Genomic DNA, 25,676 nt, shown 5'->3' on the forward strand with positions numbered 1-25,676 from the left:
TAGTCTGTTGTGAATTCTGCTCTTGGGCTCCCTCAGGTGGTTATAAGTGGTAGCGCTGCTGTCTTTGGATCGCAGCATTCATCAGGTGTGTCCACTTAGTGCTTTTCTGACTGGGCTATTTAGTCTTGCTTGACCCTTTAGTCAGTGCCAGTTGTCCATTGTTCCTGGAGGATTCACATCCTTGCCTGGTCTCTCCTGCTTTGCTGCTCATATCAACAAAGATAAGTTCTGGCTTGGTTTTTGCAGTCCACATGCTGTGGGCCTTATAGTTCAGTGCATTTCCATGTTTTGTCTTGTCCAGCTTTGTCTGTGTAAGGATTTATTCAGCCAAGCTGGTATCTCTGGAGATGCAGATATACCCTCCATATCTTTAGTTAGATATGGAGATTTTGTATTTTCTGTGGTGGATATTTTCTAGTGTTTTAATACTGACCGCATAGTACTCTGTCCTATCCTTTCTATTTAGCTAGAGTGGCCTCCTGTGCTAAATCCTGATTTCAGTCTGCGTATGTTATTTCCCTCTCCTCTCACAGTCAATATTTGTGGGGGGCTGTCTATCCTTTGGGGATTTTCTCTGCGGCAAGATAGAAACGGGAAAACTATCTCTAGGGGTAATTAGTCCTCCGGCTGTGTCGAGGTGTCTAGGGAGTGTCAGGTACATCCCACGGCTACTTCTAGTTGCGGTGTTAAGTTCAGGGTCTGCGGTCAGTACAGGTACCACCTTCTCCAGAGTACGTCCCATGCTGCTCCTAGGCCACCAGATCATAACACTAGTCACAGACATAGACTTCCAAACTAACACAGGATTATGTACCTGCAACCACGGAAAACCCAGCACGATAGCATCATGCAAATTATGTAACACCAGAAATCGACAATCTTCCTGATGGGCTGGCACCATGCGCATGGTCACCCGAGTCCAAAATTGGGGCTTATTTTTAGCCAAAGGTGTAGCATCAATGCCCCTTAAAGGAATAAGGTTCTGCAAAGGCTGCAAGGGAAAACCACAACGCCTGGCAAACTCAAAGTCCATTAAGTTCAAAGCGGCGCCTGAATCCACAAACGCCATGACAGAAAATGATGACAATGAGCAGATCAAGGACACAGATAACAGAAATTTAGGTTGTACAGTACTGATGGTAAATGAACTAGCGATCCTCTTTGTCCGCTTAGGGCAGACTGAAATGACATGAGAAGCGTCGCCACAATAATAACACAACTTATTCTGACGTCTGAATCCTTGTCGTTCTGTTCTAGACAGAATCCTATCACACTGCATTGGCTCAGGACTCTGCTCTGAGGACAACGCCACAGTACGCATAGTTCTGCGCTCCCGCAAGCGCCGATCAATCTGAATAGCCAGAGACATAGAATCACTCAGACCGACAGGCGTGGGAAACCCCAGCATAACATCTTTAACGGATTCAGAAAGACCCTTTCTGAAAATTGCCGCCAAAGCATCATCATTCCATTTAGTCAACACAGACCATTTTCTAAATTTCTGACAATATAATTCTGCCGCCTCTTGGCCCTGAGACAGAACCAACAAGGTCTTCTCCGCTTGATCCATAGAATTAGGTTCATCATACAATAGTCCTAAAGCCTGCAAAAAAGAATCTACATTAAGCAAAGCAGGACTCCCAGATTCGAGGGAAAATGCCCAATCCTGTGGATCGCCACGCAGAAGGGAAATAATGATTTTAACCTGCTGAATGGAATCACCAGAGGATCGAGGTCTCAAAGCAAAAAACAGTTTACAGTTGTTTTTAAAACTCAGAAATTTAGACCTGTCACCAAAAAACAAATCAGGAGTAGGAATCTTCGGTTCCAAAACAGGAGTCTGAACAATATAATCAGAAATTCCCTGAACCCTGGCAGCAAGCTGGTCCACACGAGAAGCTAATTCATGAACATCCATGCTAACACAAGACTCCTCAGCTACCCAGGGAAAAAGAGGGAGGAACAGGCAAAACAGACTACAGAAAAAAAAATGGCTCAACACCTTTCTTCCCTTCTTCTGAGATGCATTTAACTCATTGTTGGCCAGTTGTACTGTTATGATCCGGTGGCTTTGGAGCTGCATGAAACTTTCTCAGGAGAAGTGGAATCTGTACTGACCGCAAACCCTGAACTAACACCGCAACTAGAAGTAGCCGTGGGGTATGCCTAACAAAACCCTAGACACCTCGACACAGCCGGAGGACTAAATACCCCTATAGATGGAAATAGGAATACTCACTTGCCTCAGAGCAGAACCCCAAAGGATAGGCAGCCCCCCACAAATATTGACTGTGAATAGGAGAGGAAAGACACACACAGGCAGAAAACAGATTTCAGCAAAAGAGGCCACTCTAGCTAAACAGGGAAAGATAGGACAGAATACTAAGCGGTCAGTATTAAAACTCTAAAAATATCCACAGCAGAAAATACAAAAAGTTCCACTATCTAACTAAAGATATGGAATGTATATCTGCAACTCCTGAGAATCCAACAAGACTGAGAAAATACTGATACAATCTAAGCTGGACAAAAAAAACACTGAATGGCACTAAATCATAAGCACACAGCATGTGTGCCACAAAAACCAGACACTTATCTTTGCAGATTTGGCAGCAAGGCATAAGGAACCAGGCAAGGAGAAAACCTCCAAAAACAATGGACAACTGGCAAGGACTAATGAATCCTGCACGCCTAAATACCCCAGTCAGAACTCTGCAATCATCCGATACACCTGACCAGGGCTGCAACTCAGAGACAACTGCATTACCACCTACAACCACCGGAGGGAGCCCAAAAGCAGAATTCACAACAGATTCCATTCTGAAGTGGCGAGGTCAGACGTGGCAGTTCAGAAGCTTCAAATCCAGGAAAGAGACACCCGTCCTTCTTTGGGACTATAAAAAAAAAAAAAAGGTTCGAGTAGAACCCGGAAAAACGTTCTTCGGAAGGAACGGGAACTACGACCCCGGCGGTGACCAGAGACGTTTCGGCTTGAAGCAAGCCGGGTAAATGGAACGGTTGCTTTGGGGGATGAGAGAGAAAGAAGCGATTTTCCGGGAGGGTAGAAAATTCGATCTTGTACCCGGAGGTAATAATCTCTCTGACCCAGGCGTCGCTGATCACTGACAGCCGACAGCCAGGTGTCTTTGAAGAGAAGAAGCCTGCCTCCCACCCTGGAAAGACTCCCAGGTGGGGGCGACCCGTCACTTGGAACGGTATCCGTTGGAACTAGGTCCGGAAGACCTGGGAGGTGGAGCGCTGGATCTCCACATGGGAGTTGGCTTGTAAGAGGGTTTTCTACGTTCACCCGTGGTAGCGGGTCGCTCTTGTTGCGATGAGGAATCTGAAGCTGCAAACAGACGAAAGGGGCGAAATGTTCGAGGACCCTTTGGGTTTAAGAAGCATTTTGGCTTGGACTGAGGGAGAGGTACTCTTGCCCCCAGTCGCGTCTGAGATAATTTGATCCAGACGAGCACCAAAAAGCCTGGAACCTTGAAACGCCAAGTTGGTGAGAGACTGTTTGGAAGTAGCATCTGCATTCCATGCTTTGAGCCAAAGAATGCGGCGAATATCGACAATGTTGCTGCTTGCCCTGGCCGAACAGGCTGCTGCATCTAGGGAGGCAGTGAGAAGGTATTTCCCTGCGTGGTTAATCTGGTTTGCGAGGTCAGCCAGCTCGGTAGGGGAGGCCGAAGCAAAAATGCCCCGACGGAGAATCTTGGCCCAGGCAGAGATGGCCTAAGCCACCCAGGTGGAAGCAAAGCTGGGGCCGAGGGAAGCACCCGTTGCCTCGAAAGCTGACTTGGCTAGTGCTTCAATTTGTCTGTCCGATGCGTCCTTAAGCGACGCACCGTCCGGTAAGGAGAGAACAGTCTTGGAGGAAAGACGGGAGATCGGTGGATCGACCTTGGGAGATTCAGCCCACTTGGAGAGAAGATCGGCGCTAAAGGGATAGAGCAAGTCCAGATGTTTTCTACCCGAAAAACATTTTTCAGGATGTTCCCAGTGTTTAGACAGGGTAGACTCAAACTCCTCATGGATAGGAAAGGAGCGAGAGGGACGCTTCACCCGCTTAAAAGAGACAGAGGAATCCTGGGGGGAAACCTTGTCTTGTTTTAGTTTGAGGGTTTGCGATATAGCCGAAATAAGACTATCTACGACAGCCTGCATGCTAGAAGCCTGGTCTGAATCGGAGTCAGAACCGGACTGGGAATCCACATCAGACCCAATGTCCTCCTCCGAAGAGGGGAATTGGGAGGAGGAGAGCAGTTTGAGCGCTGCGGAGGGACCCGGAGAACCAGACGAAGAGCCAGACAGAGTCCTCTTTCTAGAGCGGATGGCTGATTTGTCTCCCTGTGGTTCAGGGTCAGGTGCGGCCGACTCGCCATGGGAGACGGTCGGAGCGCTGGTGGCTGAAGGAAGCTGTGGCAGACGTTCAAGCGCCTGGACCAGGGAACTGAGATACCTTAGTCAAATCAGAGACCGACTGCGAGATAGCAACGGCCCACTCAGGGGGAGGGGGCACCCCCTTCCCCAGAGCTGGAAGCTTCCTGCGGGGCAGACATGGCAGGAGGACTGCAGGACTGGCAGAGAGGCGACGATTGGCGTACTGACCACTTTATCTTACGACGAGCACAGGCGTAGTGAGTTATGGTAGGTTTGGTAAGGAAGGCTCCAAAAGAGTTGGACATAAGGATATTCTGCAGCACTATACTACAGAAAAGGCTAAAGGGCCTACAGTGGTATGGATAATACCAGGGAGGGGCCAATATAGCGTCGCAATCCTACTGCACCGCAGAGGAGAGTTGTCCGTGTCCCCCAACACACGATGTCTCCTGTGCACGGAGCTGCTGAACCAGGAAGTGCCAGGGGTGAAGAAGCGGCGGTGCTGTGCTGTGAGGAATAAGCCAAGGCTCCTGATAGGGCCGCACCGAAAGGGAAGGGCGTGCCCGAGATGTAAGAGCCATCCTGAGTGGGGGGGCGTGGCCGGCCGCAGCATGAAAGTGAAAGTAAAATGGCCGTGACTGAGCGCTGTACATCTAGACAGGGAGATACTGCTGCGGGGGAGCGGCTGCTGAAGCGCTGGTACCTGCATGTTCCGGTTCCACAGGTAGAGGGAGAGAGGATCGACCAGGGGCCCGATGAGAGAGGGGTCGCTGGAAACAGAATCCTTCATCCAGAAGACGGCCTCGACCCCAAAGACAAGGGGGAGGGTCACCGCTGGTGACCACCGTCTTCCTCTCAGCCCTCTCCGAGGAGAGGGGTGAGGGGGACTGTTTGGCAAGGACCGCTACCATAAAGACCCTGGAGCACCTGGGAGGGTGATATACACCCATGGTTGTCCTGTGTCCCCCAATGAAGCGATAAAGAAAGGGCTTTTAATGCCCAAAGTCATTTGAACAGTTTTGGATGGAGGAGGATGTTGTGGTCCAGAGACAAAATGCTGATCACACGATTGTGATACAGTCGGACTACACCACCGATAAAGCAGCCACAGCCGGAGACTGAGAAGAATCTGTGATTTCTCTGCATTTAGTGGTCACTACTCACCTGGGTAGTCATATGTAGGAATCTCCTCTTTACACCAGTCATCACCCCTCACATATGTCTCTGTAGTATTAATATGGGTCAGATCTTCACCCTGAAACAAATATTGTAAAGGTCACAGACAGATGGAGAAGACACATCTATGATCAGCTCTAATCCTGACACAGTCACTGGTAAGGTGATAGAGGGGAGATATGTGTCACTGCGCTTAACGGCGTCAGTGATGTGAAACCAGAGCATTTTTCTCCAGCACACTACGTGTTGTGAGGGTTAAGTTGCATAAACAGGGCTGGTTTTATGTGGACCTTCACAGAGCGGGTGGGAGAAGGTCCACTTTATCTCCCCTGGCAGACCTGCCAGGACCTGCATGAGGATATGATCATGTGATCAATCACATGATGAGGAAGTTACAGGTTGGAGTTGAAATAACCGAGCTCTGCAGGCAGTCTGGGCTCAGCTAGCCTGGAGAGGGGACTCTACAGAGGCTTTGTGGCTCGTCGAGTACAGACTGAACCTGTCCTGCTCCAGAGCGGGGGGCCACCGGCAACATACAGACTGTGCTGCAGCATTTTGTTTTCTTTTTTCGTTTTGTTCCTGTTTTAGCCAAGGCTGAGTTTGTTTTCCCCACAAGTTGGTTTATGCTGCCTTTTACATTAAAGAGGTGGTGTTCCCATTTTTCGTACCTCTGTGTGCCGCGACGTGAGTGAACTACCACAACATCATAAAGCCCCTTTCACACGTCCGTGTCTCCGGTATGTGTGGTGACAGTTTTCACACGTACCGGAGACACGTACACATGTACACCCATTCAAATGAATGGGTCTGTGCTCATGTCAGTGTGTTTCCATGGACCATGTGCCCCACACGTAGACATGTCCGTTTTTTTTACTGTCAGCATGGACGGCAAAACGTACTGCACACGTGCACATGGAGAACACACATTGATGTCCTCCGTGTGACACGCATCAGCACCGGAGAAGAAGCGCTACAGTAAGCGGTGTTCCCCGGCGGCAGTTGCTGAAGACAGCTCTCATCATTCATCCCTGCTCTGCCGGTGAGCAGAGGAGAATAATGAGAGTTATATTAAAGTCCGAATGATGACAGCAGGTGGGGGGACTATTCCTCCCATCATCTGACAACTGCTTTCGCTAATAACAGCAGGAGCGGATGATCAGGGTATTCCTCACCCCCGCCTGCAATATATCCAAATAAATGAATGAAAAACCCCGGTGTGGGTTCCCCCCTATTTTCTTGAACCAACCAGGAAAACCTCACAGCTGGGGGCTGCAACCCCCAACTGTCAGCTTCAGCAAGGTTGGCTATCAAGAATAGAGGGGTACCCACGCTATTTTTTTAAATTATTTAAATAAATATTTTTAAAAAATCATGTGGGTCCCCCCATTTTTGACAACCAGCCTTGCTAAAGCTCACAGATGGGGGATGGTATTCTCAGGCCATGGATATTGACCCAATCAGCCTAAACACAGCAGCCTGCAGTTGCCTAGAAAAGGCGCATCTATTAGATGCGCCAATTTTGGTGCTTTGCAAGACTCTTCCCACTTGCCCTGTAGCGGTGGCAAGAGGGGTTAATATTTTTGGGGTTGATTTCATCTTTGTATTGTCAGGTGACATCAAGCCCACAGTTTAGTAATGGAGAGGTGTCTTTAAGACAACTAACCTATAAAACCTATAGTTATATGGTAAATAAAGACACAGCCAGAATAAAGTCCTTTAATTAAAAAAATTAATAATTGATGCCTCTCCATTATTAATCTGGCTTAAATGTCACCTTACAATAGCAAGGTGGCATTAACCCTTCATTACCCCATATCCCACCGCTACACGGGAGTGGGAAGAGAGTGGCCAAGTGCCAGAATAGGCGCATCTTCCAGATGTGCCTTTTCTGGGGTGGCTGGGGGCAGATGTTTGTAGCCAGGGGGGGCCAATAACCATGGACCCTCTCCTGGCTATTAATATCTGCCCTCAGTCACTGGCTTTACCACTCTGGCGGAGAAAATTGCGCGGGAGCCCACGCCAATTTTTTCCGCGATTTAACCCTCTAATTTAGCAGCTACAGCGCCCAAATTTTGCACATACACACTACTAACATTAGTAGTGTGGAATATGCAAAAAAAAAGGGGATATGAGATGGTTTACTGTATGTAAACCATGTCTCATATCATGTCGGGTTTGTGAAGGAGAAATGAAAAGCCGGCAATTGAATTACCGGCTTTTCACTAACAACGCTGCGTATTTCTCGCAAGTCACACTGCTGGTCCGTGTGGAATCTGTATTTTTCTCGCCCCCATAGACTTTCATTGGCGTTTTGTTTGCGCAGTACGCTGACAAACGCAGCATGCTGCGATTTTCTACGGCCGTACAAGACCGTATACTACGGATGCGTAATATACGGCAGATAGGAGCTGGGCCATAGAGAATCATTGGGCCGTGTGTAATGCGTTTTTTACGGACGTATTTTCGGCGCTCATATGTCCGTAAAACTCGCTAGTGTGACGCCGGCCTTAGGTGTCTATGAACTCGTACTGACCTGGAGAATCATAATGGCAGGTCAGTTTTAGCATTTAGTGAACCTAGCAAAAAAGCCAAGCAAAAAACAAGTGTGGGATTGCACTTTTTTTGCAATTTCACCGCACTTGGAATTTTTTTCCCATTTTCTAGTACACGACATGGTAAAACCAATGGTGTCGTTCAAAAGTACAACTCGTCCCACAAAAAATAAGCCCTCACATGGCCAAATTGATGGAAAAATAAAAAAGTTATGGCTCTGTGAAGGAGGGGGGTGAAAAACGAACACGGAAAAACGAAAAATCCCAAGGTCATGAAGGGGTTAATAGTTAATTTGCTTGATGTGTTTTATTAGTGATTTTCTTGCTCATCAGTTCATGCTCAGGAATCAATGTTTCTATTCAATGGCAGTCAGCAGAGGAAGACGAGCAGGCTAGAGCTTATGTAAACCTAAAGGTACCTTCACACTCAGCAACGAGAACGACAACGATCCGTGACGTTGCAGCGTCCTGGATAGCGATCTCGTTGTGTTTGACACGCAGCAGCGATCTGGATCCCGCTGTGATATCGCTGGTCGGAGCTAGAAGTCCAGAACTTTATTTCGTCGCTGATCACCCGCTGTCATCGCTGGATCGGCGTGTGTAACGCCGATCCAGCGACGTGTTCACTTGTAACCAGGGTAAATATCGGGTTACTAAGCGCAGGGCCGTGCTTAGTAACCCGATATTTACCCTGGTTACCATTGTAAAAGTTAAAAAAAAAAAAAACAGTACATACTCACCTTCTGATGTCTGTCACGTCCCCCGGCGTCCACAGAGTTACGCGCTGCTGCCGAGAGCTTCCTGCACTGACTGACTGTGTCAGCGCCGGCCAGCCGTAAAGCAGAGCACAGCGGTTACGTCACTGCTGTTACTGCCGGCGCTGACACATTCAGTGCAGGGAAGCTCTCGGCAGATCGGCATTAGCAGCGCTCCTGCCGAAAGCAGTTTTAACCCTGTGGACGCCGGCAGGGGACATGACAGACATCAGAATGTGAGTATGTAGTTTTTTTTGTTTTTTTTTACTTTTACAATGGTAACCAGGGTAAATATCGGGTTACTAAGCGCGGCCCTGCACTTAATAACCCGATGTTTACCCTGGTTACCCGGGTGCTGCAGGGGGACTTCGGCATCGTTGAAGACAGTTTCAATGATGCCGAAGTAGTTCCCCTGATCGTTGGTCACTGGAGAGAGCTGTCTGTGTGACAGCTCCCCAGCGACCACACAATGACTTACCAACGATCACGGCCAGGTCGTATCGCTGGTCGTGATCGTTGGTAAATCGTTTAGTGTGAAGGTACCTTAAAGGTAAATCGTTTAGTGTGAAGGTACCTTAAAAGGTACCGTTACACTAAACGACTTACCAACGATCACGACCAGCGATACGACCTGGCCGTGATCGTTGGTAAGTCGTTGTGTGGTAGCTGGGGAGCTGTCACACAGACAGCTCTCTCCAGCGACCAACGATCAGGGGAACGACTTCGGCATCGTTGAAACTGTCTTCAACGATGCCGAAGTCCCCCTGCAGCACCCGGGTAACCAGGGTAAACATTGGGTTACTAAGTGCAGGGCCGCGCTTAGTAACCCAATATTTACCCTGGTTACCATTGTAAAAGTTAAAAAAACCCAAAACACTACATACTCCCCTTCTGATGTCTGTCACGTCCCCCGGCGTCCACAGGGTTAGGCGCTGGTGCCGAGAGCTTCCTGCACTGACTGAATGTGTCAGCGCCAGCAGCAGCAGTGACGTCACCGCTGTGCTCTGCTTTACGGCCGGCTGGCGCTGACACAGTTAGTCAGTGCAGGAAGCTCTCGGCAGCAGCGCGTAACCTGTGGACGCCGGGGGACGTGACAGACATCAGAAGGTGAGTATGTAGTGTTTTTTTTTTTTTTTTAACTTTTACAATGGTAACCAGGGTAAATATCGGGTTACTAAGCGCGGCCCTGCGCTTAGTAACCCGATATTTACCCTGGTTACAAGTGAACACATCGCTGGATCGGCGTCACACATGCCGATCCAGCGATGACAGCGGGTGATCAGCGACGAAATAAATTTCTGGACTTCTAGCTCCAACCAGCGATATCACAGCGGGATCCTGATCGCTGCTGCGTGTCAAACACAACGAGATCGCTATCCAGGACACTGCAACGTCACAGATCGTCGTCGTTCTCGCTGCAAAATCGCTTAGTGTGAGGCCATGTGCACACGTTCAGGATTTTTCGCGTTTTTTTGCTTTTTTTCACTATAAAAACGTGAAAAAAATGCGAAAAAAACGCTAACATATGCTTCCTATTATTTACAGGGTATTCCGCATTTTTTGTGCAAATGTTGCATTTTGTTCCGCGAAAAAAAAATCGCATAGCGGAAAAAAAAGCAACATATTCATTAAATTTGCGGAATTGCGGGGATTCCGCACACCTAGGAGTGCATTGATCTGCTTACTTCCCACACGGGGCTGTGCACACCATGCGGGAAGTAAGCAGATTATGTGCGGTTGGTACCCAGGGTGGAGGAGAGAAGACTCTCCTCCACGGACTGAGCACCATATAATTGGTAAAAAAAAAAAAAATTAAATAAAAAATAGTCATATACTCACCCTTTGATGGCCCCGCAGTGTTCCCGCCTCTCTGGTGCATGCTGCCGCTTCCGTTCCTTTAGATGGTCTGTGTGAAGGACCTGCGATGACGTCACAGTCTTGTGATTGGTCGCGTGACCGCTCACGCGACCAATCACAAGCCGCGACGTCATCTAAGGTCCTTCACACACACACCATCTATAGGAACAGACGCCGCTGAGGAGATCGGCTGTCTGCAGGTGAGTATAACCGTTTTTTTTATTTTTTTTATTATTTTTAAACATTCTATCTTTTACTATTGATGCTGCATAGGCAGCATCTATAGTAAAAAGTTGGTCACACTATGTTTGACAAGTGTGACCAACCTGTCAATCAGTTTTCCAAGCGATGCTACAGATCGCTTGGAAAACTTAAGCATTCTGCAAGCTAATTACGCTTGCAAAATGCTAAAAAAAATGCAAAAAAAACGGGAAAAAGACGCAAAAAAAAAAAAAGCGGATTACTTGCAGAAAATTTACGGTTTTCTTCAGGAAATTTCTGCAAGAAATCCTGACGTGTGCACATACCCTCAAGGTACCTTAAAAGGTACCGTCACACTAAGCGACGCTGCAGCGATATAGACAACGAGCCGATCACTGCAGCGTCGCTGTTTAGGTCGCTGGGGAGCTGTCACACAGACAGCTCTCTCCAGCGACCAACGATCAGGGGAACGACTTCGGCATCGTTGAAACGGTCTTCAACGATGCCGAAGTCCCCCTGCAGCTCCCGGGTAACCAGGGTAAACATCAGGTTACTAAGCGCAGGGCCGCGCTTAGCAACCCGATATTTACCCTGGTTACCATTGTAAAAGTAAAAAAAAAAAACAGTACATACTCACCTTCTGATGTCTGTTACGCGCTGCTGCTCAGAGCTTCCTGCACTGAATGTGTCAGTGCCGGCAAAAGCTGAGCACAGCGGTGACGTCACCTGTTATGAACTGGTGGTTTAGGCATACCTCCCAACTTTTGAAGATGGGAAAGAGGGACAAAGTTAGCGGCGCGCAACGCGTGCCGCAGCAAATTTTAGGCCACGCCTCTTACCACACCCATTCATAACTAGTGACACCCATATCCACGTCCCAACCACACCCATTTAGCACTGCTGATCACACTGTTTCATATACAATAATTATAAACAAAAAAATATGGCCACACAGTGCTCCATACTGTATAATGGCCACACATGATGCTCCATACTGTATAATGACCGCACATGATGCTCCATACTGTATAATGACCCCAAATGATGCTCCATACTGTAAAATGACCGCACATAATGCTCCATACTATATAATGACCCCACATGATGCTCCATACTGTATAATGACCGCACATGATGCTCCATACTGTATAATGACCGCACATGATGCTCCATATTGTATAATGACCGCACATGATGCTCCATACTGTATAACGACCCCAAATGATGCTCCATACTGTAAAATGACCGCACATAATGCTCCATACTGTATAATGACCCCACATGATGCTCCATACTGTATAATGACTGCACATGATGCTCCATACTGTAAAATGACCGCACATGATGCTCCATACTGTATATTGGCCGCACATGATGCTCCATACTGTAAAATGACCGCACATGATGCTCCATACTGTATATTGGCCGCACATGATGCTCCATACTGTAAAATGACCGCACATGATGCTCCATACTGTATATTGGCCGCACATGATGCTCCATACTGTATATTGGCTGCACATGATGCTCCATACTGTATATTGGCTGCACATGATGCTCCATACTGTATATTGGGTGCACATGATGCTCCATACTGTATATTGGCTGCACATGATACTTCGTACCATATAATGGCCACACATAGCTACTCCTACACACGCGGCTGCGCTCCTTACACCTCGCACAGACACGGCTCCACTCCATACACCTCGCACACACACGGCTCCGCTAAATACACCTCGTACACACACGGCTCCGCTCCATACACCTCGTACACACACGGCTCCACACCGTACACCTCGTACACACACGGCTCCGCTTCGTACACCTCGTACACACACGGCTCCACACCGTACACCTCGTACACACATGGCTGCACACCGTACACCTCGTACACACACGGCTGCACACCGTACACCTCGTACACACACGGCTCCGCTCCGTACACCTCGTACACACACGGCTCCGCTCCATACACCTCGTACACACACGGCTCCTCTCCGTACACCTCGTACACACATGGCTCCACTCCGTACACCTCGTACACACGGCTCCGCTCCGTACACCTCATACACACACGGCTCCACTCCGTACACCTCACACACACACGGCTCCGCTAAATACACCTCGCACACACACCTTAATTGTGCCATGATTTGCTGTCTCATTATAGCACATGATGATAGTGTCAGACTGTCACAGGGGCTTTGGCTTTGCCCTTTTTTGCGTGGGGAAAAAAAGCAGCCACAATAGCGTCGTCACCCTCTCCTCCTCTGAAATGCACTGACTGGAGTGTCAGTGAGTCATCGATCTGTGAGCTCTGAGCAGCCGAGGCAAACAGGGAGGCTGTGAGTGTGTCCTCCATCCCTCCCTGCTCAGCCCCAGACTCATTCCACGCACGATTTATACTAGCAGGCATTATCAGCAGTCCACACTGGTCTGCTGGCAGCTGCTTACATTGCCGCTGGCACCCAGGCTCTGCTGTTACATACCTCAAACTAGTCAGTGTCCCCTCTCTCTCCCTCTCTGAACAGTGACGCTGGGAGACTCAGGAACATGGGGAAGGGGCGTGGCCTAACAAAAGAGGGCGTGGCGGAGTTTCTCCTGCTCTGTGTCCGGGACCACAGCGTCCTGCGCTGGACAGCGGGGCACAGCATGAAATCCGGGACAATCCTGCACAATGAGGGACGGTTGGGAGCTATGGGTTTAGGAGCGACATGCGACTAGCTCTGAGCAGGTGGTAACTATAATGACCGCAGTTCCTGAGCTTAACACAACACTAGAAGTAGCCGTGGGATGTTCCTGTCACTCCCTAGACACCTCGTCACAGCCGGAGAACTAACTACCCCTAAAGGTAGAAACAGGAAAGCTATCTTGCCTCAGAGAAAATCCCCAAAGGATAGGCAGCCCCCCACAAATATTGACTGTGAGTGGAGAGGGAAATGACATACGTAGAATGAAACCAAGATGTAGCAAAGGAGGCCACTTCTAGCTAGATAGTACAGGACAGAATAATGTGCGGTCAGTAATAAAAACTAGAAAAAGTCCACCGCAGAGAATGCAAAAATCTCCACACCTGACTAAAGGTGTGGAGGGCAAATCTGCTGCCCAGAGCTTCCAGCTTAGCTGAATAGATCCATACTGATAAGCTGGACTAGAAAGAAAAACATAGAATGTGCTGAACAATTAAGTCCACTACAAGTGGACAGCAAAAGAACAAAGCAAGGACTTATCTTTGCTGAACTGGTCAGAATATCAGGGAAATCCAAAAGAGATGTGACTCCAAGCAGGAACCATTGACAACTGGCACTGACTGAGGGATAAGGCCAGACTAAAATAGCCGACCCTATAAGACAATCAGTGGAAGCAGCTGCTGATGCTAAATCCAAGGAGCAGCCATTCCACTTACAACCACCGGAGGGAGCCCAAGAGCGGAATTCACAACAGTACCCCCCCCTTGAGGAGGGGTCACCGAACCCTCACCAGAGCCCCCAGGCCGATCAGGACGAGCCAAGTGAAAAGCACGAACCAAATCGGCGGCATGGACATCGGAGGCAACAACCCAAGAATTATCCTCCTGGCCAAAACCCTTCCACTTGACAAGATACTGAAGCCTCCGCCTCGAAAAACGAGAATCCAAAATTTTCTCAACCACATATTCCAACTCCCCCTCAACCAACACCGGGGCAGGAGGATCAACAGAGGGAACAACGTGTACCACATATCTCCGCAACAAAGATCTATGGAAAACATTATGGATGGCAAAAGAGGCTGGAAGGGCCAAACGAAAAGACACCGGATTGATAATCTCAGAAATCTTATAAGGACCAATAAACCGAGGCTTGAACTTAGGGGAAGAAACCTTCATAGGAACATGACGAGAAGATAACCAGACTAAATCACCAACCCGAAGCCGGGGACCAACACACCGACGGCGGTTAGCAAAACGTTGAGCCTTTTCCTGAGACAACGTCAAATTTTCTACCACATGAGTCCAAATCTGCTGTAACCTGTGTTGTGAACTCTGTTCTTGGGCTCCCTCTTGTGGTCACAAGTGGTACTGTGTGAGTGCTATCTTTGGGCTCCCTCTGGTGGCTCTTTTTGTCTTTCTGCGGGTCTGTGGCTGGGATCAGCTGTCTCGTCATCTGTTAGTTGGTTTCCTATTTAGCTCACCTGGACCTTGATTTGTTGCCTGCTGTCGATGTATTCAGTGCTATTCTGATTCCTCCTGACTACATTCGTTATCAGTCTCTCCAAGAGAAGCTAAGTTTCTGTTTGGTTATTTTTTGCTCATCAGTGTTCAATATGTTTCTTGGTTATTTATTTGTTCTTGTCCAGCTTGCTAATATGTGATTTCCTCGCTTGCTGGTAGCTCTAGGGGGCTGAGTTTCTCCCCTCACACCGTTAGTTGGTGTGGGGGTTCTTGAACTCTCAGCATGGTTATTTTGTATAGGGTTTTTTACTGACCGCACAGTTTCCTATCTATCTTCTGCTATCTAGTGATTAGCGGGCCTCATTTGCTAAATCTGTTTCATTTCTACGTTTGTATTTTCCCCTTAACTCACCGTTATTATTTGTGGGGGGCTTTCTATATCTTTGGGGTATTTTCTCTTATCCCACTTCGGCGATGCATTAAACACTTTTGGGCCTGCTGTACTGTTATGATCCTTAGTGGCTGAGGATCACAGATCTGACCAGTTAAGTTACTGAACATAGGACGAGCTCTAGGGAGGTGGTAACTGGACTGACTGCAATCCTGATCCTATCCAATACACACTAAAGGTAGCCGGTGAACGTGCCTAGAATTCCTAGACGTCTCGACACAGCCTGAGAAACTAGCTACCCCTAAAGAGAGAAAGCAAAGACCTCACTTGCCTCAGAGAAAATACCCCAAAGATATAGAAAGCCCCCCACAAATAATAACGGTGAGTTAAGGGGAAAATACAAACGTAGAAATGAAACAGATTTAGCAAATGAGGCCCGCTAATCACTAGATAGCAGAAGATAGATAGGAAACTGTGCGGTCAGTAAAAAACCCTATACAAAATAACCACACTGAGAGTTCAAGAACCCCCACACCAACTAACGGTGTGAGGTGAGAAACTCAGCCCCCTAGAGCTACCAGCAAGCGAGGAAATCACATATTAGCAAGCTGGACAGAACTCATCATAAACAAAGAAACATATTGAACACTGATGAGCAAAAAATGAACAAACAGAAACTTAGCTTCTCTTGGAGAGACTGATAACGAGTGTAGTCAGGAGGAATCAGAATAGCACTGAATACATCGACAGCAGGCAACAAATCAAGGTCCAGGTGAGCTAAATAGGAAACCAACTAACAGATGACGAGACAGCTGATCCCAGTCACAGACCCACAGAAAGATAAAAAGAGCCACCAGAGGGAGCCCAAAGATAGCACTCACACAGTACCACTTGTGACCACAAGAGGGAGCCCAAGAACAGAGTTCACAACAAACCTGTCCATCACAGAATCCACACCAGGACAATCAGAAGGCTCAACCTGCCCCGAAGAAAAACGAGGATGGAAACCAAAATTACAAAAGAAAGGCGAAACCAAAGTAGCCGAACTGGCCCGATTATTAAGGGCAAACTCGGCCAACGGCAAGAAAGCCACCCAATCATCCTGATCAGCAGACACAAAGCATCTCAAATAGGTTTCCAAGGTTTGATTAGTTCGCTCAGTTGGGCCATTTGTCTGAGGATGGAACGCCGAAGAAAAAGACAAATGAATGCCCATCCTAGCACAAAAGGCCCGCCAAAACCTAGAAACAAACTGGGAACCTCTGTCAGACACAATATTCTCCGGAATGCCATGCAAACGAACCACATGCTGAAAAAAAAATGGAACCAAATCAGAGGAGGAAGGCAATTTAGGCAAAGGCACCAAATGGACCATTTTAGAGAACCGGTCACAACCCACCCAGATAACAGACATCTTCTGGGAAACAGGAAGATCCGAAATAAAATCCATGGAAATATGCGTCCAGGGCCTCTCAGGGACCGGCAAAGGCGAAAGCAACTCACTAGCGCGGGAACAGCAGGGCTTAGCCCGGGCACAAGTCCCACAGGACTGCACAAAAGAACGCACATCCCGCGACAAGGAAGGCCACCAAAAGGACCTAGCAACCAAATCTCTGGTACCAAAAATCCCAGGATGACCGGCCAACACCGAACAATGAACCTCAGAAATTACCTTACTTGTCCATCTATCAGGAACAAACAGCTTCCTCATTGGACAGCGGTCAGGTTTATCAGCCTGAAATTCCTGAAGCACCCGCCGTAAATCAGGGGAGATGGCAGAAAGAATCACCCCTTCCTTAAGAATGCCAACCGGCTCAAGGACTCCAGGAGAATCAGGCAAAAAACTCCTAGAGAGGGCATCCGCCTTAACATTCTTAGATCCCGGAAGATACGAGACCACAAAATCGAAACGGGAGAAAAACAGGGACCATCGAGCCTGTCTAGGGTTCAGCCGCTTGGCCGACTCGAGGTAAATCAGATTCTTATGGTCGGTCAAGACCACAACGCGGTGCTTGGCTCCCTCAAGCCAAATGTCGCCACTCCTCAAATGCCCACTTCATAGCCAACAATTCCCGATTGCCGACATCATAATTGCGTTCCGCAGGCGAAAACTTTCGAGAAAAGAAGGCACACGGTTTCATCAAGGAACCATCAGAATTCCTCTGTGACAAAACGGCCCCTGCCCCAATCTCAGAAGCGTCAACCTCAACCTGAAAAGGAAGAGAAACATCCGGCTGACGCAACACAGGGGCAGAAGTAAATCGGCGTTTAAGCTCCTGAAAGGCCTCAACAGCCGCTGAGGACCAAGTCGTCACATCAGCGCCTTTCTTCGTCAAATCGGTCAGGGGCTTAACCACACTGGAAAAGTTGGCAATGAAACGGCGATAAAAATTAGCAAAGCCCAAAAATTTCTGAAGGCTCTTCACAGATGTGGGTTGAATCCAGTCATGAATAGCTTGGACCTTAACAGGATCCATTTCTATAGACGAGGGAGAAAAAATAAAACCCAAAAAAGAGACCTTCTGAACTCCAAATAGGCACTTAGACCCCTTCACAAATAAAGCATTATCACGAAGGATCTGGAATACCATCCTGACCTGTTTCACATGAGACTCCCAATCATCGGAAAAAATCAAAATATCATCCAAATACACAATCAAGAATTTATCAAGATAATTGCGGAAAATATCATGCATGAAGGACTGAAATACAGAAGGAGCATTAGAGAGCCCGAAAGGCATCACAAGGTATTCAAAATGGCCTTCGGGCGTATTAAATGCAGTTTTCCATTCGTCACCCTGTTTAATACGAACAAGATTATATGCCCCTCGAAGGTCAATCTTACTAAACCAACTAGCCCCCTTAATCCGAGCAAACAAATCAGAAAGCAAAGGTAAAGGGTATTGGAATTTGACCGTGATCTTATTAAGAAGGCGATAATCAATACAGGGTCTCAAGGAGCCATCCTTCTTGGCAACAAAAAAAGAATCCCGCTCCCAATGGTGATGAAGACGGCCGAATATGCCACTTCTCCAAAGACTCCTTAACATAACTCCGCATGGCGGCATGCTCTGGCACAGACAGATTGAAAAGTCGGCCCTTAGGGAACTTACAGCCAGGAATCAAGTCAATAGCACAATCACAGTCCCTATGTGGAGGAAGGGAACTGGACTTGGGCTCATCAAATACATCCTGGAAATCCGACAAAAACTCAGGAACATCAGAAGAGGGGGAAGAGGAAATTGACATCAAAGGAACGTCACTATGTACCCCTTGACAACCCCAACTAGTCACAGACATAGATTTCCAATCCAGCACTGGATTATGTACTTGTATCCATGGAAAACCCAGTACAACAACATCATGTAAATTATGCAACACCAGAAAACGGCAATCTTCCTGATGTGCTGGAGCCATGCACATGGTCAGCTGAGTCCAATACTGAGGTTTATCCTTGGCCAACGGTGTAGCATCAATGCCCCTCAAAGGAATAGGGCTCTGCAAAGGCTGCAAAGAAAAACCACAGCGCCTGGCGAATTCCAAGTCCATTAAGTTCAGGGCAGCGCCTGAGTCCACAAATGCCATGACAGAAAAGGACGATAATGAGCAAATCAGGGTCACAGATAGGAGAAATTTAGGCTGTACAGTACTGATGGTAACAGACCTAGCGACCCTCTTAGTACGTTTAGGGCAATCAGAAATAGCATGAGCAGAATCACCACAGTAAAAACACAGCCCATTCTGACGTCTGAATCCCTGCCGTTCTGCTCTAGTCAAAATCCTATCACATTGCATAGGCTCAGGACTCTGTTCAGAGGACACTGCCATATGGTGCACAACTTTGCGCTCGCGCAGGCGCCGATCAATCTGAATGGCTAAAGACATAGATTCGCTCAAACCAACAGGCGTGGGGAACCCCACCATAACATCTTTAAGGGCTTCAGAAAGACCCTTTCTGAAAATTGCTGCCAGAGCATCCTCATTCCATTTAGTGAGCACAGACCATTTTCTAAATTTCTGGCAGTATAATTCTGCCGCTTCCAGACCCTGACACAGGGCCAACAGGGTTTTTTCTGCATGATCCACAGAATTAGGTTCGTCATACAATAATCCGAGCGATTGAAAAAATGTATCTACATTAAGCAATGCCGGATCCCCTGACTTAAGGGAGAATGCCCAGTCCTGAGGGTCACCCCGCAGAAGAGAAATGACAATTTTAACCTGCTGAATGGGATCACCAGAGGAACGGGGTTTCAGAGCAAAAAACAATTTGCAGTTATTTTTAAAGTTCAAAAACTTGGATCTGTCCCCATAAAACAAATCTGGAGTAGGAATTCTAGGCTCTAAAGCCAGAGTCTGGACAACATAATCTTGGATACTCTGTACTCTTGCAGCAAGTTGATCCACACGAGAAAACAAACCCTGAACATCCATGCCCGCGCCAAAATCCTGAACCACCCAGAGATTAAGAGGAAAAAAAAAGACAAAACAGACTACAGAGAAAAAAAAATGGCTCAGAACCCTTTTTTTTCCTTCTTTTGAGATGCATTTAACTCATTTGTGTCCAGTTGTACTGTTATGAACTGGTGGTTTAGGAGCGACATGCGACTAGCTCTGAGCAGGTGGTAACTATACTGACCGCAGTTCCTGAGCTTAACACAACACTAGAAGTAGCTGTGGGATGTTCCTGTCACTCCGTAGACACCTCGTCACAGCCGGAGAACTAACTACCCCTAAAGGTAGAAACAGGAAAGCTATCTTGCCTCAGAGAAAATCCCCAAAGGATAGGCAGCCCCCACAAATATTGACTGAGTGGAGAGGGAAATGACATACGTAGAATGAAACCAAGATGTAGCAAAGGAGGCCACTTCTAGCTAGATAGATAGTACAGGACAGAATACTGTGCGGTCAGTAATAAAAACTAGAAAAAGTCCACCGCAGAGAATGCAAAAATCTCCACACCTGACTAAAGGTGTGGAGGGCAAATCTGCTGCCCAGAGCTTCCAGCTTAGCTGAATAGATCCATACTGATAAGCTGGACTAGAAAGAAAAACATAGGATGTGCTGAACAATTAAGTCCACTACAAGTGGACAGCAAAAGAACAAAGCAAGGACTTATCATTGCTGAACTGGTCAGAATATCAGGGAAATCCAAAAGAGATGTGACTCCAAGCAGGAACCATTGACAACTGGCACTGACTGAGGGATAAGGCCAGACTAAAATAGCCGAGCCAGAAAGACAATCAGTGGAAGCAGCTGCTGATGCTAAATCCAAGGAGCAGCCATTCCACTTAAAACCACCGGAGGGACCCCAAGAGCAGAACTCACAAAAGTGCCACTTACAACCACCGGAGGGAGCCCAAGAGCGGAATTCACAACAGTCACCGCTGTGCTCTGCTTTATGGCCGGCCGGCGCTGACACATTCAGTGCAGGAAGCTCTGAGCAGCAGCGCATAACAGACATCAGAAGGTGAGTATGTAGTGTTTTTTTTTACTTTTACAATGGTAACCAGGGTAAATATCGGGTTACTAAGCGCGGCCCTGCGCTTAGTAACCCGATGTTTACCCTGGTTACAAGTGAACACATCGCTGTATCGGCATCACACATGCCGATACAGTGATGACAGCGGGTGACCAAGCGACGAAATAATGTTCTGGACTTCTAGCTCCGACCAGCGATATCACAGCGGGATCCAGATCGCTGCTGCGTGTCAAACACAACGAGATCGCTATCCAGGACGCTGCAACGTCACGGATCGTCGTCGTTCTCGCTGCAAAGTCGCTTAGTGTGAAGGTACCTTAAGGCCAGACTCTATCAATCTCATTTGTATCAAGGTCTCACTCCCACTGTACTCCCAAACCTAGGCCATTGTGTGGGTGGGGATAGTAGACTCAGGGGAGCCATCACCACGGGAGGTCTCCCATACAGTCCCACCTGATGGAATATGCCTTGTTCTGGGAGCTAAAGGAAAATGTTTAAGGGGCGGTAGAAAAAGACATAGGGTTGAATTAGGCAGTTGATGGAGGGATTTCGATGGAAGAGGATCCAAGCTGGAATGGATGGATGATCTATGGAGCTTTGGAGATTGTTGGCTGGAGGGGTATCCATGAGCTATGGTCAGGATAGCCATCGTCTGGAGGACATAGGCTGTGACTGCACACTATAGCAGCTGGAGATACAAAATCTGTGGGCCAACCAAAAGTTGGGAGGCAGGGGGCATCGCCTGGTATGGGGCCAGTGGAACTACTGATCTCAGATTGGGAACTTGTGGACTGAGGGCATTGTATGTTGGCCATCTACCTGGATTTGTTGTACAACCATGGATGTATGGAATAAAAATATTAGTTGCATCATTAACCTGCCTAGGTGATTTTTATAACCCACAACCTCAGATCTTCACACCCTCTATTCTTGATTACCAACCTTGCTGAAGCTGACAGCTGAGGGTTGCAGCCCCCAGCTGTGAGTTTTGCCTGGTTGGTTCAAGAAAATAGGGGGGAACCCACACCGGGTTTTTCAATAATTTATTTCATTATATCGCAAGTGGCGGCTGAGGAATACCCCGATCATCCGCTCCTGCTGTTACTGTTATTAGCGGCAGCAAGTGTCGGATGATGGGAGTAAGAGCCCCAAAAGCCCCCACCTGCTGTCATCGTTCAGACTTTAATATAACTCATCATTCTGTTCTGATCGTGCCGATCGCCGGCAGAGCAGGGGAGAACCATGAGAGCCGTCTTCAGCACCCGCCACCGAGGAAATAGCGCTTACAGTAGTGCTTCTTCTCAGGTGGCAGTCTGTGTGGCAGTGAGGCAGCACACGGTTGCCACACATGTGCCGCAAGTATTACAGACACGGATATCTCCGGTATTGGTTTTTCCGGGACCGAAAATAAACAGTCGTGTGAAATTGGCCTAAGGGAGATCTCATGACACCTTCTCTCCACCTACCTGATGATCCTGAGGAACATTGGGATCTTCCTGTTTACAGTCCTGTGGAAGAAGAGGATGGGGACATCTCTCTGGTGTTGTCCTCTTACTGGACAGATCTGAAGGAAACACATAAAGGGACTGAAGTCATTCTTCACATACAGATAATTATAGGCCGTGTGTATTTAGTCCTGTCTATTACCTGGTGATGTGAGGGGCTGGGGAACCTCCATCATGACGTCCTTGTACAGATCTTTGTGTCCTTCTAAATACTCCCACTCCCCCATGGAGAAATAGACGGCGACATCCTGACACCTTATAGGAACCTGACACATACAATGATACCGTCATCCCCCGATCCCTTCATAGCGTTACCGTATAATGTCCCAGCATTCCCAGCAGTGTCACCTCTCCAGTCAGCAGCTCAATCATCTTGTAGGTGAGTTCTAGGATCTTCTGGTCATTGATGTCCTCATGTATCAGGGGGTGAGGTTGAGGTCCTGTGATTGGGCTCAGGGGTCTTCCCCATCCCTCAGACACAGGGTCCTGACAGTGCTCACTAGAGGTCTTCTTCACCACTGTGTAATCCTGGTTATGGAGAGACACATTAATAACTCTCACTACAGACATTTCCAGAGTTCTCACCTCTCCAGTTCTGTCCATCTATTATTCCCATAGATAAGAATGATGTAATGTGACGTCATCAGAATCTCTCACCTCTCCAGTAAGCCGGAAGAGGATCTCTAGGGTGAGGTGTAATATCCTCTCCGCCATCTTGTCTCTGTCCATATCCATCCTTGATGGGTAAATTAGGAAAATTCTCTTATATGGAAGATCTTCACTGAGAGGATCCGATATTGTAGAGACCTGAATGAGAAGAAGATGAGCCGATGTAACATCATAAGAATCCTGTGTAATAATACAATTACTGGAGATAATAAGGGAAACATATGAGGAGATTTATTATTTTACACTCTTTAGTTTCCTTCTTTACATCTACTAATAAAACCTATATATTTAGGCCACAGACAACAAGCAGTTTCTCCCTCAGAGTCGGCAGCTGAATACGTTTCTCATAGACTCATCTTCCATAACGCTAATTCTCGCCTCATTTCCCGACCCTGGAATCGGCATTAGCAATACTGCAGGAGATATTCATTAGGCCTCTTTCACACTTCCGTCTTTTAGCTCCCGTCAAAATCCGTCGATTTTTGAAAAAACAGGATCCAGCTAATTTTTCCACTGGATCTTGTTTTTTCTCATAGATTTGTATTAGCGACGGATTGTGAAGGATAGCCATCCGTTTCATCTGTCGGAAAATTGCTGTCCATCGGGCGGGGACAAAGTACAGATGAATGTTTTTTTTGTACGTCGGAAAATCGCTCAGCGACGGATCCTGCGCTGCCCGTCGTTGGCTATAATGGAAGCCTATGGACGCAGGATCCGTCGCTGACTGTCAAAAGCAGGAATCCAGCGACGGATGGCATCTTTTGAAATTGAGCATGTGAGGAAGAATTTCCAGTCAGGGAAATTCTCTCTCACTCGCACTCTCTGTCGTTTTATTATTGATGCAGCATCAATAGTAACAAGATATAATGTTAAAAATAATAAAAAAAAATTAAAAAAAAAAAATCACAATATTCGAACCTTCCGGCGTCCCCCGTAGCGTTACCGATGCGAGACCGCAACGTCATCAGAGGTCATTGCACGCAAGGCATTACTGGGAACACCAGCTGCCGCGAGCATTGGTAACACTGCGCAGGACGTCGGAAGGTACGAATATTGTGATTTTTAATTTTTTTTATTATTTTTAAGCTGGGTTGTGTTGTGTGTGCGTTTTCGCTGTGGACAGTGGAAAACCGCTGCGAAGACGCATACACAACAGGTGCACATAGCCTCAACGGGTCCGTCAGAAAAACAAGCCCAGTGCACCCATGTTTTACAATCTGCACAGGATCCGTCATTTCAATATTTTGACGGATCCTGTACAGATTGCAAAAAACGGAAGTGTGAAAAAAGCCTAACACGTGACAGGAGAAATAACTACTTCATGGTGAGGACGACATCTCCATCTTCTACTACGGCTCTAGGAACAGATCTGTCCAGAGTCGGTCACTGACTCCATCCCCACCGGCCTCTATATGGAGGTTTCCCGTCTTCCCCGCACTGGAATCTTCTATCACGTTAGATCTCAGGTCTGAGTCACACACAGAAGTTTGAGGCTTTTATAAGAGATTGTCGGTAAGAACAACAAGACCGGAGATATCTGAGGCCAATGTCTCCATGTACGGGGTTTCTCTTTCTCTGGATATGATGGTTTTCTTTGGTACTTTCCCCCCATTAGAAGGGACACCGGTGGATATTGGGGTCTTTACCTGCTACAGTCCTGGTGGGATTTACTCGGTACAGTGGCCGCTGGACAAATATCACCATCAATTCCCCTCAGACTGAAGGAACATCGCTCCTCTACTCGGCTCTATGGATCCAGGATGAAATCCACTGCGGCCTCTGCAAGAAAAGAAGGAGAAAGAGCAGAAGTTGGGGGAGACCACCGAGGCCTGAGATTTCTACGGCTGCTCTGTGCGCACAGGACCTGTGATGAGGTCACAGGAGGGGAGGAGTCAGGGGTCACATGATCAGGGGCCTCAGTGTATGCAGGAGTCTGCTGTGCTGGTTGTCATGGTGCTGGATGAGGGGAAGTTTATGTGTGGGGTCAGGAGGGGTTTACAGTGTGGATGTAGCAGAGCCGTGTGTGTACGAGGTGTACGGAGCAGAGCCGTGTGTGTACGAGGTGTACGAAGCAGAGCCGTGTGTGTACGAGGTGTACGAAGCAGAGCCGTGTGTGTACGAGGTGTACGAAGCAGAGCCGTGTGTGTAGGAGGTGTACGGAGCGGAGCCGTGTGTGTAGGAGGTGTACGAAGCGGAGCCGTGTGTGTACGAGGTGTACGAAGCGGAGCCGTGTGTGTACGAGGTGTACGAAGCGGAGCCGTGTGTACGAGGTGTACAGAGCGGTGTTGTGTGTGTACGAGGTGGATGGAGCAAAGCCCTGTTTGTATGGGGTCCTGTGTACTGACCAACCGTATACCCCCAGCTTCGGTCACAGACCCCCCCTGTGTACTCTATATACACCCGTATACCCCCAGCTTCGGTCACAGACCCCTCTGTGTACTCTGTATACACCCGTATACCCACAGCTTCGGTCACAGACCACCCTGTGTAGGCTGTATACACCTCATACCCCCAGCTTCAGTCGCAGACCCCTCTGTGTACGCTGTATA

At 47.8% G+C, this 25,676-nt stretch overlaps 1 protein-coding gene across 1 annotated transcript in view; it reads right to left on the reverse strand.

Moving 5' to 3' along the window:
- LOC143766511 (uncharacterized) overlaps positions 1-24,995 on the reverse strand; it is a 46,479-nt gene extending 21,484 nt beyond the window's left edge. The window contains exons 1-6 of the mRNA XM_077254255.1: positions 24,774-24,995; positions 23,116-23,265; positions 22,807-22,986; positions 22,601-22,724; positions 22,420-22,517; positions 5,551-5,641 (exon numbers count right to left, since the gene is read on the reverse strand). Coding sequence (XP_077110370.1) covers positions 5,551-5,641; positions 22,420-22,517; positions 22,601-22,724; positions 22,807-22,986; positions 23,116-23,193 — 571 coding nt within the window. The 5' untranslated portion in view covers positions 23,194-23,265; positions 24,774-24,995. The remainder of the gene's footprint in view (positions 1-5,550; positions 5,642-22,419; positions 22,518-22,600; positions 22,725-22,806; positions 22,987-23,115; positions 23,266-24,773) is intronic.
- Between the last annotated feature and the right edge of the window lie 681 nt (positions 24,996-25,676).

Source organism: Ranitomeya variabilis, chromosome 4 (genome assembly GCF_051348905.1).
Source record: "Ranitomeya variabilis isolate aRanVar5 chromosome 4, aRanVar5.hap1, whole genome shotgun sequence".
Taxonomy (NCBI): Eukaryota; Metazoa; Chordata; class Amphibia; order Anura; family Dendrobatidae; genus Ranitomeya; species Ranitomeya variabilis.